At 38.4% G+C, this 17,282-nt stretch overlaps 1 protein-coding gene across 4 annotated transcripts in view; it reads left to right on the forward strand.

The window, feature by feature from the left end:
• Positions 1–384: 384 nt before the first annotated feature.
• The window catches only part of APOOL (apolipoprotein O like), a 70,862-nt gene continuing 53,964 nt past the window's right edge, over positions 385–17,282 (forward strand). Inside the window, exons 1-2 of one of the 4 annotated variants that reach the window (XM_005614308.4) lie at positions 394–507; positions 8,814–8,870. Coding sequence is in view for 1 of the 4 variants with exons in the window: in XM_005614307.4 (XP_005614364.3) it covers positions 493–507 (15 nt within the window). In the remaining 3 variants the exon portion in view is untranslated. Of the gene's footprint in view, positions 508–7,155; positions 7,242–8,813; positions 8,871–14,154; positions 14,259–17,282 lie in introns of those variants that run through there. The other 3 variants (XM_070257178.1, XM_005614307.4, XM_023634341.2) reach the window with 3 other exon arrangements.

The raw sequence follows: 17,282 nt of genomic DNA on the forward strand, positions 1-17,282 counted from the left end.
GGCACTACGTTTTGTTCCGTACCTTGAACAAGTGCCCGGCATATATAGGCTCTTGGTGATATTGCCCTAGAATGTATGAACTTGCCCATGTATTACAGAGGTAACATGTCCTTTTTGTCACTATATTCCTAGTTATTTACTAAGGCAGCTGGACTTGGGTTTTAAATCATTATCTAGACAAATCATATATGCCTCAACGACGAAAATAATGATAATTCTGCACCCAGCAAAATAGCTTTCAACTGGACTAAGGAGAATACTCTGAAAGGCTTTATCAGGAATAGGGGGATCAACCTAAGGATGAATCCTTTCTCCGGAAGACAGCTGAGCAACCGTCGCAGCTTCCCAAAGCGGCTCCAGGAGGGCGGAGAAAGGGCGGGAGCTAGCAAACAAGGGGCGTAACCGGGCGGGGCTGTGGCGAGGGGAGACGAATCGAACTGTTCTGTCCCCCTCGGCTCTCCGTAGAAAACTGGGGCGGAGAGCGTCACAGATATGGCGGCCGTTAGGGTGAGTAAAAAAAACCCTTGCTTAGTTTCTCTGGGCGCAGATAGCATTCTGGTAACTATAGAAGGAATCATCGGAACTTCCGAAGGGAGCCCCACAGCAAGAGGCGGGGTGGAGGTGGGGTGGTGAGAGGATTGGCAAGATCAGGGAATCTTTAACATTTGAAGCCTCAAGACACCTGGGGCTTTAGTTTCCTTTAGAGTTTAGTGTTCTCAGCCTGGGACAATACTCTCTCCTCAATATCCTGCGGTTGACGGTTGATACAGCGGCACAGTGACAACTGGGAAATGACTAGGTGAAAATGGCCGGCCGGGCCACGAGCAACAGCAAACGTCTGGGTCTTGAGCCGAAACAAAGAGAAAAGAATCCGGGACGTTTGTCTGGGTGCACAGGGCGGGGCCTGATGACCCTTGAAGGACTTTGTTCAATCATTATTTGGGGTGAAACAGACCAGGATAGAAACGTCTCAGAGTCTCTCTGCAGTGCACGGCTTTGTATTCACTGTTGTTATTCCCCGGATTTGAGTAACAAACCTGAGTTTCTTTCGAGTTCTGTAATGGGAAAAGGTGCCTTTACTTAGGAATCTGTGTACAGGAAGTGACTCAGCTGGCTGCTAGCTGCAGTTCTCTAAGTGGACTTCAGTAACAGTAGTCGATAAATATCTAGCGGGTTTGAAGTGTAAAATGCACTGCTTGCAGGAGATACAAACATGAATAATTCAGTACAGCCTATGTTTAAGTTGACTCAGTATCTGTCTTGATTCACCACTCTCACTCCATTTCTACAATTCTGGCTCTCATAATTTATCTGAATTGTCACAGCACCCTTCTAACAGGACTCACTCCCTCTAGCCTGGCTCATATGGAATACTTATTCCTCTGTACTGCGAGAGTATTTCTACTAAAATGCAACTCTGGTTATGCCCCTTCCCTGCTTAAAAACCTTTATTGGCACTCCATCTTCTGCTCTCTGGGGTCAGGTCCAACTCCTACGTCTAGAATACCCGACCCTGCCTTGGCTTTCCAACTTCATCTCCTGTCCCTCAGGAACTCTCCTAATATCTGCCCTTTTTCTGGGCCTGAAGTGTCCTTTCCCATCCTCAACCAGTTAGTTCCTGTTCATAGTTCTTTCATTCATTTAACAGATGTTTGTGTACTGCTTCCCCGTATGCTAAGCACAGAATGCCTTTTCCAAGGTGGTGTCCCAGTCTAATTTAAATATCTCCTCTTTGTGTTCCCAGGGGACCTTTGGCATACCCTTACAATAAATAGGACTTATTACACTGCAAATAACACAGACTATTTGCTTGTCTGTCCTACCCTCCTAAACTATAAGCTACTTGAGGACAGTAATTAAAACATTAATTTTTGTATCCTTAGTACCTTGCACAGGTGTGGCTTATATTAGGTACTCAATAAATTCTACTTGAATAAGTAAGTGCCAGGCAATGAATGCAACATTTAATGCAAATGACTGACTCAGAGTAAGGGAAGTGCCTTGGCTCAGGAGAAGTATGAAGTGATCTGAAGGTTCAAAAGAGAGAGCTCACACCTCATTGAAGAAAATAAAGAGACTTCATGGAGGAGGTGCAGAGACAGAAGGAATGGTCAGTGGTAAGAAGCAAACCAGAATAGTGTGTTGTCACTGAAGCACAGAGGAGGAGAGTCGAACAGTCTTTTGATTTGACCACTAATAAATTACTGGCTACAAGGCCAGGCACAATGCTAAAATACTTTAGACCTGTTATTTCACTTAATTCTCAAGACAGCTTTATGTTGTAGATATTACGATCATCATTTTACAAATGAAAAACTAAGGTTTAGAGAAGTCAAGTAAATTGCCCCAAGTCATTATGCTAATAAAGCTGAAGTGAGATAAAGTGATAAGTAAAGTGGTAGAGGGAGAACCTAGATTGTAGGGTTAAGGAGAGGATAAGGGTGGGAAACTGGCATTCATCTAGCACCTACTTTGGCCAGCTGCTTTACTTATATTATTTCAGTTTAATCCTTTTGGTGACCCTAAAAAATGAGTAGTATCCTCATTTTACATATGAAAAAACTGAGGCTTAGAAAAAGTGCTTGCTCCAGGTCATACAGCTGCTAAGTGGAAGAGCCAGGTTCAAACACAAGTAATATTTCCCTCCAAAGTCCATGATCTTTCCAGTACTCCTTGCTTCCTGGAAAGGGAAGTGTATATTACTCTTTAGAGAAGTGTGTGATGAAAGAAAGGAAAGAAATCTTGGGATGAGGGTAGCAAATGCCGGAAAAAGTGTCTTTTCATTAAAAAAAGAAGATTCTCTGTCAATTATATCTCAATAAAACTGGGAAAAACGGTCAGGAGACCTGAGCAGGTTTGAAGGCAAGGGGAAATTTGCAGAGAATAGTATAGAGGAACGATAATTAAGAATAGTAAACATAGTTATTATGTTATTGAACATTTACTCTATTAAGCATTTCGCTAAGCACTTTATGTGAATTTTCTCATTTATGCTTCACAGTGGCCCTATGAGTAGGTACTGTTATTACCAGTATTTTACAGGTAAGGAAACTGAAGCTTAGAAAGATTGAGTAAGTTGCCCACAGTCACACAGTAGTAAGCAGTAGAGCTGGAATCACATGATCCGAGTCCAGATTGTGGAGCTTAAGCTTGAGGGAGCATCTGGGAGGCCAACATACCAAAAGGGTGATCACTATTAGTTTTGAAGCCTCAGAGCTAGATAACAAGGAGTAAGGTAGAAAGGAGTCCTAAAGGTTGGTAGATAACTCTGAAAATAGTTTATATACATCTCGAAATATAAGAATTTGTTGAGCAGATGTGATAGTGGAATATTGATGTGGAATTAGCCTTGAGAAACAAGGACTGTGCCGATCTCTTCTGACTTCTTGAAACAGAATGGCTGGAGGACTGGCCGTCACTTAAAAGGATTGGGAGGAATGTAGGAGTGTCAAACAAAAGCCACATTTCATTAATGCCAGAAGTTGAGGAAAATTTGGGTCCTGAATATGAAAATGTGGCTGCCATTTATTGAGTACTTCCTGTGTGTCAGACACTGTGCTAAGCTGTTGATTCACATTATTTCATTTAATTCTCACAAAAAGTTTTCTAAGGTGTGTAATTTTATTAGCTCAAAGAACAGGAATAGAGCAGTAAGGAAATCAAAGATGCAGTAGGAGTTTGTAGTCAGAGAAAAGCTTGTTGAGTTTATGATTTTAGCTATTAACATGTTCTGGGTAGTGGGAAATTCAAGGTGTGCTCCTTGAGTGAACAGCCACAGTGGAGTGAATGTGCAGGTCTATGGAGGTGAGGTCAAAGAACACTGAGGGGAGACTGTGGGATTTTTCATCCGCACAGACATTAAAGTCACTCAGAGTTATGACAGGGTTTAGAGTCTAGAAGAAGACTGTTACCTAGGATCCTAAATCTTCGATGTGATGAAGTGACCAGGAGCCAGGTAGACGATAGTGCTAAGGTTGAATACATGGATGATAATTAGCCTCAAAGGAGCAGAATTACTTTTCTTTCCTTTATCTAAGTTTTTTATTGAAGTATAGCATACCCAAATCATAAACAGATTGGTAAATTTTTACAAAATGATCATACTTTTGGGTTCATACTTTTGATCATAATTTGGGTTCAGCCAACACCCAAATTAAAAAAAAAATAAGAGTATTACTAGCAGCCCAGAAGCTCTCCCCTTCGTTCCCCCGCATAGTTATCCTCCACCATAGATTAATTTTGCCTACTTTAAAACTTCATATAAATGGGATTATAGTATTTACTGTGTTACATCTGGCTTCTTTCACCCAATATTATGTTTCTGAGATCCAGCTGTTATGCACATAACACTAGTTCATTCATTCTTATTGCTGTATGGTATTCCATAAGGTGAATATGTTATGATTTATTTATCCATTCTACCAATGATGGACATTTGAATTATTTTCAGTTTTGAGCTATTACAAATAATGCTCCTATGAACATTCTTGTATGTGTCTTTTTGGTGCACATAAGTACACATTTCTGTTAAGTGTATACCTAGGAATGGGATCGCCACGTCATATGGCGTACAGCTTTGGTAGATACTGCCAAATAATTTTCCAAAGTGGTTGTACCAATTTATATTCCTATTTGTGAGGATTCCAGTTGTTCCACTTCCTCACTAACAAGAACAGATGTTTACAAAAGGGCAGCGGACTCGTGGCTTAGAAGCAGCATTGAGAATCAGGAAGAAGACAAAGTCTACCTCCTGTCCCTGAGACACTGAATAGCCTACACCTGAGGGTTACAAGGGAAGCAGTGACCTCAGGGGACAGTCATGTTTCATTTCAGGCAAGGAGAGGAGACGTTAGGCACAATGGAAGGGGTTTTGGGAAGTAGCAGGAAGTTTGGTCAGTGGAGAGAAAATGCAGGGCACTGTAGGAATTAGAATACAGGAGATGATACATGACCCTGAGATTATGTTTTTGGGCTTGGACCAAGGATGATAAGTCTGGGAAGGAAAGGATCTTACAGGCCTTAAGCCTTCAGAAGCCTTGGTAATACCAGCCGGACGTTCCTTTGTATCAACTTTAGTCCTTGTCTTTTTCCTCTTCTTTGTTTCACCTGAGTGGTACCAGAAGATAGTTGGAATCTAATAAAGTGAAGTTTGTACTTGGAAAGACTGATGGTTATCTACAGCGAAATAGGTTTTTCTGTTTCCACTCAGCATTGTTGAATATTTTTTATTTTCAGTGTAACTTTGAAAGTTATGCTTTGAAACCTTCAGCCTATTTAACTGTGTTTGGTATAAGTTCCAGCATGTTGCTTCATGCCATAAAATGAAAATGATCTGTGCCTTGCCTCCTCCCACACCCATATGACCGAATTGTTCCCTGTGATGCCATCCTCACAGACAACTGTTAGGTGTTCTGTGAATGTCGCTGAATATGGAAATAAAAGGTTGCTTGTCATGAATTCTAAGATTCCCTAAAATTGTTGCACATTGGGCTCATCTAAGTTAATGTTTCCTGATCCGAGCTGTGCATTAAAAACATCTGGGGAGCTTAAAAAAAGTCCTGATGCCTGAGCCCCATCCCATATGGAGCATTTTAATGTTTTTAAAGCCCACCAGATGAGTCTGATGTGTTGCTAGGTTTGAGAACCAATGATTTAGGGAGGGAATATGTGGCTTTTATACAGGTTCTAGAGAAGAGAGTATTAGGCTTTTGCAGGTTATGAAGAACAGAGACATGTTCCAGTTTTCTTAAGTAGCAGTTTAATGGAAGGATACATAGATTAGGAAGAAAGTCTAGGAAACTGTCTCACCAGTTTAATAAACCTCAAGAAGAGTTATTCAGGATACCATAGCAACTCTAGTTGTTACCATTATCACGACTGAACTGTTCTTCTGCTAACTCTGTTTCACATCCAGACTTTCCTAGAGAGAGCATCTGATGGGGTTAGCTAGTCCCTAACTGTTACAAAGTACCCTTCTTGGGAAGAAGTTGCAATCAGGCCCCTTTATAAGACAGTTTCTAGTTGGCTGCCTTTGGCTGAGGTACCAATCTCTCTAGTCCAGTATATTTTGGCCTGTGCATCAGTCTTGTAGTTCAAAGTGTAGCGACCTACGTTAGGAATCACAGAAAGGAGCAATATCATTGTCAGATGCTCTGAGGCTTCTTAGAAGGGGTAAGGCAATGGATGGATACTTTTGGGGTTCATGGTCTATCTGGTATGATTTACATTTGAATGCTTTCCAGAAGTAAGTAAGAAAGTTGTTGAAAATATGGTAGAATACTTTAGAGCTGCTGTTAAAAGCTAACTTATTAAGATCTTGTAATTTAAATTGGGAAATTGGTTCCTCAAGGATAAAAAACACTTTACGACAACCAGTACAAGTAGCAATCTGGTGGATAATGAAAGTTGGTTAATATAATTTGAACATGTCAGGGAAAAAATATAACCCATTCCTGAATGAGACCATCTGTTATATAAACTTGATAGATATTATTACTCTAGGCCAAGGCATGAGTTACATACTTAATGTAGATTTGGCTTGGCTGTTTTTGGATCTTTTCTCTCAGTCATTCTGAAACTCACCAGGGGCTTTTCATATCAGTATGCAAACTGCCACTGCCACATCGCCTCCTCAGCCTGGCTCCATAGTTCACCTCATTCATTCATATTTGCAAATTCCTACTTGATATCTTAGGTACATCAAATTCAACATGTTCAAAATTTCTTTATCTTTACCAAATTTGATTTTCTTCTGTATTCTCCTTATTTCATTTGAGAACGTCAACATGTGATCCTGGGATCATCTTAAAGTATCCCACGTATCCAAACTGTTAACAAGTCTTGTGAATACTTTATTTATTATTATATTTTACTTTTTTGCTGGGAAAGATTTGCCCTGAGCTAACATCTATTGCCAATCTTCCTCTTTTTTTTTCCTCCCCAGAGCCCCAGTACATAGTTGTATATTCTAGTTGTAGGTCCTTCTAGTCTATGTGAGCTGCCACCACAGCATGGCTACTGAGAGACAGGTAGTGTGGTTCCACTACTGGGAACCAAACCCAGGCCACTGAAGGGGAGCATGCTGAACTTTAACCACTAGGCCATCAGGGCTAGCTCTTCCATACATTCTTATTCTTTTATATGTTCATTCTTTTAGACATTCATTCATTTTGGTTCCTATGATGAGCAGGAGATGGTGATAAACATTGAGGATACAAAGATCAACAAGATACAAACAAGAGGTATATAGAAGAGAAAACACTAAAACTAACAAGCATGTAAAGAAATGCTTAAAATAATTATCAGATAATTGCATATTGAAACAATGAGACAGTGCTTTTTTAAGCTAGGAAAAAAATAGAATGCCAGCTAAGTCCAAATGTTGGTAGAGATATGGGAATATAAGCACCCCCATGTGCTACTGGTGGGAATGTTGACTGGCACAGCCATTATGGAAATCAATCAGATATTATTTAGTGAAATTGAGTATATATACACATCCTATGGCCCAGTAATTCTGTTACTGAGTGTATGTCACAACGATATACAAGTTCATGAGGGCACTTGTACAAGGATGTTCGTTTCAGTGTTATTTACTGTGGTGGGCAGTTGGAGGCAATATTGGTGTCCATCACTGACAGTGGATAGGTGAAATGTGGTGGGGGTCCATCATGTAGTAATATATAGCAGTTAGAAGAAATGGGTTATAGGGACACATAGGGGCACAGGTGGATACGATAGAAGTGTTCAACCCACTCACATTTAATGTAATTATCAATATGATTGGATTTATATTTGCCATTTTGCTTTCATTTTCTGTGTCATGTCTTTTTTGTCCTTCTTTTCCTCCTTTACTGCCTTTTCTTGTATTCACTGGGTATTTTATGGTATGCCATTGTAATTTTTTGATGATCTATCTATACTTTTAAATTATTTTCTGTGTGGTTGTTCTAGGGCATACAACATACACCTTAATTTATCAGGCTCTATTCCACATTTATACTAACTTAATACCTGTAAGATATAGAAACTTGAGTGCTTTATAGCTCTGTTTCTTCCCCTTCTTTTTCTGCCATTTTTGTTATATATATTATATCTATATATGGTATAAACCCCAAACTATATTATTATTATTATTTATTTTATAATCTAATGTCTTTTAAAGAAGCTGAGAGCACAAGTATTTTATAGATAGTATGTATGTGTGGTTCAGTGTGTCTGTATACATACACACACATATATATGCAAACATGTACCACCAACACACACATATCTTTTTTTTTTTTTTTTTTTTTTTTAAAGATTTTGTTTTTTTCCTTTTTCTCCCCAAAGCCCCCCCGGTACATGGTTGTGTATTCTTCGTTGTGGGTTCTTCTAGTTGTGGCATGTGGGACGCTGCCTCAGCGTGGTCTGGTGAGCAGTGCCATGTCCGCGCCCAGGATTCGAACTAACGAAACACTGGGCCGCCTGCAGCGGAGCGCGCGAACTTAACCACTCGGCCACGGGGCCAGCCCCAACACACACATATCTTATTTAATAATTTTAGTTCTCATCATTTCTTCCTGTGGATTCAAGTTACTATCTGGTGTCATTTCTTTAGTCTAATGTATCTTAATTTCATCCCTCTCTTGTGTTTTTATTGTCAAATATATTATATTTGTATGTGTTGTAGACTCAACAATACAAATTTAAGTTGTTTCTTTTAAAATCAGTTGAAAGAAGAAAGAAGAAATATGTAATTATACTGTCTTTTATAATTACCTACATAATTCCTTTACTGTTGCTCTTTTCTTTTTTCCAATGTGGCTTCAAAGTACTGTCTGATGTCACTTGCTTTCAACCTGAAGACCTTCCTTTAGTACTTCTTTAAGGTAGGTTCACTAGCAATAAATTCTCTCAGTTTTTATTGATTTGAGAATGTCTTTATTTCACCTTCATTTTTGACAGGTAGTTTTCCTGCATATAAAATTTCTTGGTTGACTTTTTTTGGACTTCCAGCACTTTGAGTATGTCATTCTAATGTCATTCTGGTCTCCTTTCTTTCTGATGAGAAGTCAGCTGTTAATCTTATTGGGTTTCCTTGTATGTGATAAGTCATTTTTCCCTTGCTGTGTTCAAGGTTCTCCCTTTGTCTTTGTTAACATTTTGAGTGTAATGTCTCTGGATTTAGCTATCTTCATGTTTGTCTTACTTAGAGTTTATTGAGCTTCATAGATGTAGTTAATGGTTGTCATCAAATTTAAGAAGTTTTCATTTAGTAGTTCTTAAACATTTCTTCTTTCTCTCATCTTCTTCTGATACTCCCATTATGCATATGTTTATGCACTTAATGCTGGCTTACATTTCTCTGAGTCTCTATTCATTTTTCTTCATTCATTTTTCTCCCTGTTCTTAAGATTGCATAATCTCTATTGATCTATCTTCAAGTTCACTGATTCTTTCTTCTGCCCTCTCAAATCTACTGTTTAGTCACTCTAGTGATTTTTAAAAAATATCAGTCATTGTATTTCTCAACTCCAGAATTACTTTTTGGTTCTTTTAATAATTTCTGTCTCTTTACTAATGTCCATCGTTGCTTTTTTTTCCCCTCCCCACAGCCCCAGTGCACAGTTGTATATTCTAGTTGTAAATCCTTCTAGTTCTTCTATGTGAGCTGCTGCCACAACATGGCTCCTGACATACGTGTGATGTATTTCTGCGACTGGGAACTGAACCCAGGCCCTGAAGCAGTGAGAGTGCTAAATTTTAACCACTAGGCCCTCAGGGCTTGCTCTCATGTTCTCTGTTTTATGAGATTACCATACCTTCTTTTAAATCTTTCAGAATGGTTTCCTGTAGTTCTCCCAACATATTTAGAATAGCTGCTTTTAAGTCTTTCTCTGCTATGTTCATCATTCAAGTTCACTCTAACAAAGTTTCTATTGCCTTTTTTCCTTTGAATGGAAAGGGAAAAAGAGTTTCTTTTGCCATTTTTTCATGTTTCTTTGCATTTTTATATGTTTTTTGTTGTAAACTATACATTGTAGATAATATAGCAACTCTGGTTTCTGCCACACACCCCCACCCCGGCTTGTTATTGTTGTTGCTTGTTTGTTCACTTATTTATTTGTTGGGTGACTTTTCTGGACTAGCTCTGTGATGTCTGTTTCTCCCATAGTGTGCAGTCTTAGATATCCTTACCCAGATGCTTTTTCCTATTTTTATCTTTAAGCCTAGATTCTTAGAGGTTGCACTGCTTAATGATCAGCCAGTGGTTGGCCAGAGGTTGTGCTTAAGCACCTTAAACCAGTAAGGCTTTCACCCTTTACCAGTGAGCCTGTTTATGGCTTGTAGACTGCTTTCACAGTTCAGGGAGTTTAGGAGTTTGCTTCATGTTCAGCCAGGCACTTGGGGCTCAGTATTTTTCTCTCCAATCGTTCCTCAGACAATGAAGCCTTAGGTATATGCCCCGTATACTGGACCACTGGGAATGATTGTGGTTTTATCAGGGCTCTCTGTCTCTTTCCATGATCTCTCCAGTGAAATTTTGGCTCTTTGTTTCCATGGGTATCATACCAAGCTGTTAGTCTCCCCTGATTGCTAGCTGATAGTTTTGTTGTTTTTGACAACACTCTGAGTAATAAATCACTTTGCAGTCTGGTCCAAATAAAGTCTAGTCCCTTGGCAGCAGCAGAATGTTTCCAGTCTGTGCTTGCTCTGAGATTCTCCCCTCAGTAGAACCCCTGCCAAATGTACCTGGAATAGCTCTTTTGTACCACCAACCTGGTGAATTTGGGAGACTCCAATCAGATGTTCTCTCAGAACAGCTCTTTAACAAGATAGAGATCTAAGGGGATACAGGACTGGAAATTTTACCAGCTGCCTTCCTGAATCTGCTCTATGGAGCAGGAACTGGGGATGGGGAATCAACGTATATGGTATCTGCTAGTTTTCACCAGCTGCCAAATCCACCTAGAATACCTCTTTTAGCTCAGGAATATGGGAAAGATGGGAGTTACCCCTCTGTTGGAGAGCTTTCCAAAATAGCTCTTCCATAACACAGCACTGGAGAGGATGGGTACAGGCCCTAATTTGAATGCAACTGCCTCCTATTCTTACCAAGTTCTGTAGATTTTGTTGAATATAAAGGCATCGCAATTTGTTCTAAGCCCTTTCATCCATATCCAGAGAATTTACTGATTTGACTAGTTTAATAGATGTCCCTCTGAGGGAGAGATTTCACCAGGCTCTTCACACTGCCATTCAAGAACCAAATGCAAGTTTCCTCTTACACATTAAGCTGCCATGAACAATTGTGTACAGGATTTTGTGTGGATATGTTTTCATTTCACTGGAATAAATGCCTAGATGTGTGATTGCTGGGTCCTATGGTAATTATTTTTAGTTTTTTAAAAAACTGGTTCTTGGTTGATTGACCCTTGTATTAGTTTCCTATTGCTGATTTAGCAAATTATCACAGACTCTGGTGAAAACAACACAAATTTATTACCTTACAGTTCTGGGGGTTAGAAGTCCAAAATCAGTTTCACTGGGTTAAAGTCAAGGTGTTGGCAGGCCTGCACTCCTTCTGGAGGTTTTAGGGGAGAATCCATTTCCTTACCTTTTCTAGCTTCTAGAGACCACCTGGATTCATTGTCTCATGAACACTTCTTCCATATTGAAAGCCAGCAATGGCTGGTCAAGTCTTTCACATGCTGCACTACTTTGGAACTTCTGTAGGCAAGTCTCCCTCAGCCTCCTATAATGATAGTCATGATTACATTGGGGTCACCCTGATAATCCACCATAATCTCAAAATCCTTAACTTAATCACCTCTGCAAAGTTCTTTTACCATGTAAGGGGACATATTCACAGCTTCTGGGGATTCAGACATCAAAATCTTTGTGGGGGGCATTGTTCAGTCTACCACAATCCTTTTATCGTTGTGTAGAGCTTTCTGACACTAGTAATTTTCTTTGTTCTGAATTCAGCTTTACCTGATATTAATATAGCCACTCCTGCTTTCTTTTGATTACTGTTTGTGTGGTATATCTGTTTCTATCTTTTCATTTTCAGCTTCCCTGTATCATTCTATTTGAAGTGAGTTTATTGTAGACAGGTCATGTTTTTTAATCTACTCTGCCAATATCTGTCTTTTAATTAGTATGTTTACACAACCTGCATGTAATGCAATTATTAATATGTTAGAGTTTAAGACTGCTGTTTTATTTTTTCTTTGTTCTGTTTTTCCTTTCTGTGTTTTCTTTTTCCTGCCTTCCTATGTTTTTTTTTTGGTACCTTTTTTAGAACTCCATTTTGATTTATCTGTAGTATCTTTTAAAGTATCTCTGTATTTTAGTGATTTTTTTCTAGGAATGTCTTCTGTTTTACTCTTCCCATTGTTTCTTCTTCCTTCCTGATGTTCCAAGGTTCCTTCTTTTATCATTTTCTTTCTCTTTAGAGAACTTACTTTAACCATTCCTTTAGGACTGGTCTACTGGTGACAACTTTAGTTTTTCTTCATCTGAGAGTGTCTTGATTTCCTTGTTATGTCTGAGGGATATTTTCTCTGGGTATAGAATTATAGGTTAACAGTTCATTTCTTTCATCAAAAATGTTGTGCCACTTCCTACTGGCCACGATGGTTTCTGATGAGAAATCTGCTGTCATTCGAATTGTTTTTTTCCATAACTTGCCTCTCCTCCCCACCCAAGTCTCGTGAACTGGAGTCATAAACAGCCCTCTGGTGATGAGTTTTTCCTTGTGAACAGCTCCTCAGACAGCAGCCCCTCACGGAAGGGGAAACTTCTTTTCATATCTTTCGAACTCCCTCTATTTGTGGATCTTTTGACCTCCACAAAATGAAGCCTTTTAAAACTACGTATTTAAGCAATTATAGATAAAGGAATATTTTTCCCTAAGAGATTCCTTAATCAAGGTATTATTGATCATTCTAGCTAAAAATGCATTAATTTGGATAGACAGCATTACATTTTAAAGTATTTATTTGATACGCTATAATAATCTTCACATTAATTTGACCAAGAAATTTTCTCATGGCACATGCAAAGTAGAATGCTATTTCCAGTAAGAAAGAATCAGGCTTGCTCTATTGTTCACTTGGATATAAAAGGTTGAAATTTAGTCAAGAAATGTGTTATAAGAATACTACCTTCCATTTATCTAGCACTAAACAGTTTTAAAATTTTAATCTATTATAGTATTTGATTCTTAGAACATTACTGTGAGAATTTTTAATAAGAGAAATATTCTCTAAGGTACTTATTTGTGTATCAGGATAAAATATACTTCTGATAAGGTTTAGTTGTGGGGGGCTGGATTAATTGGATCCTCAAATGCTTCACAGCGCATGGAGAGGCCTGCAAACATATGCAAAATTTTGAGAGTAACTTCATTTTGGGAGACTATAGTTCATAATTTTCATTAGATTCTCAGAAAGTTATGACCACGGAATCTGTGTTACAATTTCGGATTAGCCTTAGGACCTTTAGTTATCGTTTGCCTCTACAAATGCTTGGCACATAGGCATTCAGTAAATGTTCCATAAGACTTGCTAGATTACCTGTGTATACTGTCTTATTTAAACCTATGAATTATTTTATTACTTAGTTTTGAGGTTCTAAGTCCTACAAAGCCCTTTGGATACAAGGAGGCATAAGGCTATTCACAAGAGGCATAAGCCCACATTTTAGTAGAAAAGTAGGCTACATGCATTTTAAAAGGTAAATAATAATATAACATTATGTTTAATACCAGATTAGCGCTTTACACAAATAAGAGCTATATGAATTCAGAGAGATGGCCATGAGTGAGCTAGTGAGACTTGAGCTAGGCCTTCAGTGAAGGGCGGGGTTTAGGTAAGTGTATTCATTCAACAAATATTTTTTGAGTACTTGCTATGTGCCATGCACTGTTAGGTGCAGGAGAGGGGAAGACATTCCAACAGGGAAAATGAAGTGAGTGAAGGCACTGAGGGAGGAATGTGCTTGACATGTTTGGGGCCTACGAAGACTAATTCGGCTAGAGGATGTATACAGAGAGGGGCAGAGTAAAGGTTGTTTGTTGTGCCAGGAGAACAAAGCAGTATTTTAGAAAGATTAATTTAGCTTTCCTGTATAGTTTATTTAATCTTGCTTTGAAATTTCGTAGTGACTGAATTCTAAACTGACAACACCTTGACAATCATCTCTTATTGGAGTGTTACTGTCTTCTCAAGGAAACAGAAGGCTCTCAGTATTCCTTTCCCACGTCCCCACAGGTAGATATAGCCCAATTTCTTTCCTACATATAGCACACACGTGTGTATATATGTATGTGTAAAAGGGAGCTGGTAGATGTTTTTAAAATTCAATTACTGATTTTGACTTTAATGTTTGACCCTGATTACCGTAAACTGACTAAAGTTGAATTATACCAATCTGTTGTGCCACTTCTAGAGGGTTTTTTAAATGTTTATTTGTGTAACTCCTATATTCCCTACATATGTTTTTACTTTTAATTTTCTACTTCTTAAATTTTTATTTACCTAAGATAAACTTTTGACACTTTTGGGTATTACTAGTAATAATTACAATTCTTGAGTGTTCAGAAATTCCAAAATAATTTTGTTCTTTCATATAACATCATAATTAAAGCACTTGGTACCAGAAATCCTTTGACATTAATGTTCTAGAATTTAATAATGCAGTAAAGACCATATCTAAGCCACACTGAGCTGTGCAGTTATTTATTCTGGCTATCTTCAGATTGGCCTTTTAAGTGCTGGAGCCTTAATTTTGATGAAGATTATATCTCACATGTACCATGCACTTCCCATCTATCTTAAACCAGAGAGCTTAACCCCTTCTTCATCGTTCAGTGTCTTCAATATTTAACTTCGGCAATTGTAATATGCTATAGCTGTTATTCTTAATGAAAATACAAATATAGATGGTGAAACTGAATGGATATTGAACACAGAAATAGCCTTAGAATATGCTATCTTGAAAAGGTTTCTGGTGTCATTTGCTTTTTTTCCATAGATGTGAAATAAAATATATACAACCTCTTAGCTTTGTGGGCAGTGTAATATGCTCAGTGAATGACAGGCAGCCTTTTTCTCAGTGTTTTTCTGCCCTCCAAAGGTCACTGCTGATACTTGTGTCCTTTTACTTGTCTGTCCCATTTTAAATATTGTCTATGCTTTCTGCATCATTAACATAAAATAGTTTCTGATGCATAGTGGGCATTCAAAAAATATTATGTACCCCTTTCCTGTTACTAATATATTAGAACACAAGTATTATTTTGCCAGCACGTTCATCTTAAGATTATTTCACTTCTACAGATATGCTACAGGTCACTACCTTCTCTTAGTGTTCCTTAATATTTAATTTCCAAGAAAAGACCAGATGCTATGCACCATTTAAAATGGCATTTTTAATTGGGCAACAGAGCAGAGAGATGGAAGAACCTGGGTTCTTGAGAAGTCGCTGGATCAATCAATCCTGAAGTTCTGCCTGCTTCTAGACTTCCTTTTATATGAGAGAATAATGTTTTGTCATTGTTGAAACCAGTTTGAGTTGGGGATTCCAGACTTTAGCCAAAATAATCCTAAATGATTCCTACTGTATTGGATTGTTTTGAAGATTAAAAGACTCAATGTATGTAAAGCCCCGGGCACATAGAGCATCCTTTAACACAGAACATCCTGTCTTTAGGGATCCCTTATGTTTTCAGAGACATTATATTAAGGTACAGCACAGGTACCACTACCAGATTGGAGAGCTGTTCCATCATTCATTTGTAACTTCATTGCTGGTTCTTTCCCAGCCATAGTGTGTACCTCTGCTACTATCTTTCATTCTGCTTTTATTCTTTATTATCTCTTGTATTTCTTGTTACTTCTTCCACTTCTCGGCTTGTGTATGATAAATCTAGCTTTTTACAGGCACAGCTAGCCAATTGGAATACCCTTGTCTCTAATTCTTAGCTCTTTGGTTCTTCTCCCTTTTTGTTGGTTGCTGGATGTTCAGGAAGCACAGCTTTTTGGCCATAAGAGATTCTGAAATATGAGGTCTTGTTTCTCTCCCCACCCCCAGGTTTTAGAAATCCTCTAGATGCCTAAAAGTTCTGGTAGTTAAGGTCATACTATACCTTCTAATAAGCATGATGTGTAAGACAGGTTTCCAAAAGCCACAGGAGAATTAATCTCCTTATTTTGGAGTCACACCATGTGTCTTAGTCGGCTCTGGCTACTATAACAAAATACTATAGACAGGACAAGCAACAGACATTATCACAGTTCAGGAGGCTGGGAAGTCCAAGATCAAGGTGCCATCAGATTGAGTTCTTGATGAGGGTCTCTTCCTGGCTTGCAGACTGCCACCATCAAGCTGTGTGCTCACGTGATGTCTTCTCTGTGCATGAGAGAGTGAGAGAGAGAACTCTCCTGTCTCTTCCTCTTCTTGTGAGGACACTGATCCCTTTATGGGGACTCCACCATCGTGACCTCTTCTAAATATAATCACCTCCCAAAGGCCCCTCCTCCTCATACCTTCACATTAGGGGTTATGGCTTCAACATATGAATCTGCGGGGGACACAGACATTCAATCCATTAATACCATGTATATTTTTAAATTAAAAAAGTCTTAACATTATCCAAGTGTGGTGTCATTGGGAAAAAAATATCTTTTTTGCAGAATGTCTCCCCCGCCCCTTATTTCAGTTTGGGCTTGTACTTGATCATCCTGTGTCCCTATACTGTTGTTAGGCTAGGAGTAATAAAACTGCGATTCAAATATTTTATAAATATTATTTTAGGAAAATGCTGGGTGATAGTGGGTAACTATCATAGAAAGCAGCCTTATGTTTAGAATGCAAGTAACAGGCTTGATAATTTTTCCCAGGTGACACTTTTTTGTTTTTGTTTTCAACAAAAGTGTCAGTTCAGGACTGAGGGGAAAAATAAGCAAATTCATGATTTGACAGTTTTCATGCCAAATAAGCCAACAAAGGGTCTCTAATAGATTTTGGTTTTATTCGTAGACTTTTGATGACCATTAATAAATTAAACCATGTTTGTATTTCATAAGCATTGTGTTTCAAAATTTCAAGACAAGAGACCTGTTTGAGGCATAAAGCTAGATTATTTCAACTTTAAACTTGTGGAATAATATACAATAATTTATAACTGGAGAGGTTTCCTTGAATATGCTGATTGTTACCCCCTGCTGTAAGTTTTAACACTTTAGAAAAGTGGTGATGATTTGTAGGTCAAATGAAAATCTAAAGAATGGATA

The sequence above is a fragment of the Equus caballus genome, chromosome X (assembly GCF_041296265.1).
Source record: "Equus caballus isolate H_3958 breed thoroughbred chromosome X, TB-T2T, whole genome shotgun sequence".
NCBI lineage: Eukaryota > Metazoa > Chordata > Mammalia > Perissodactyla > Equidae > Equus > Equus caballus.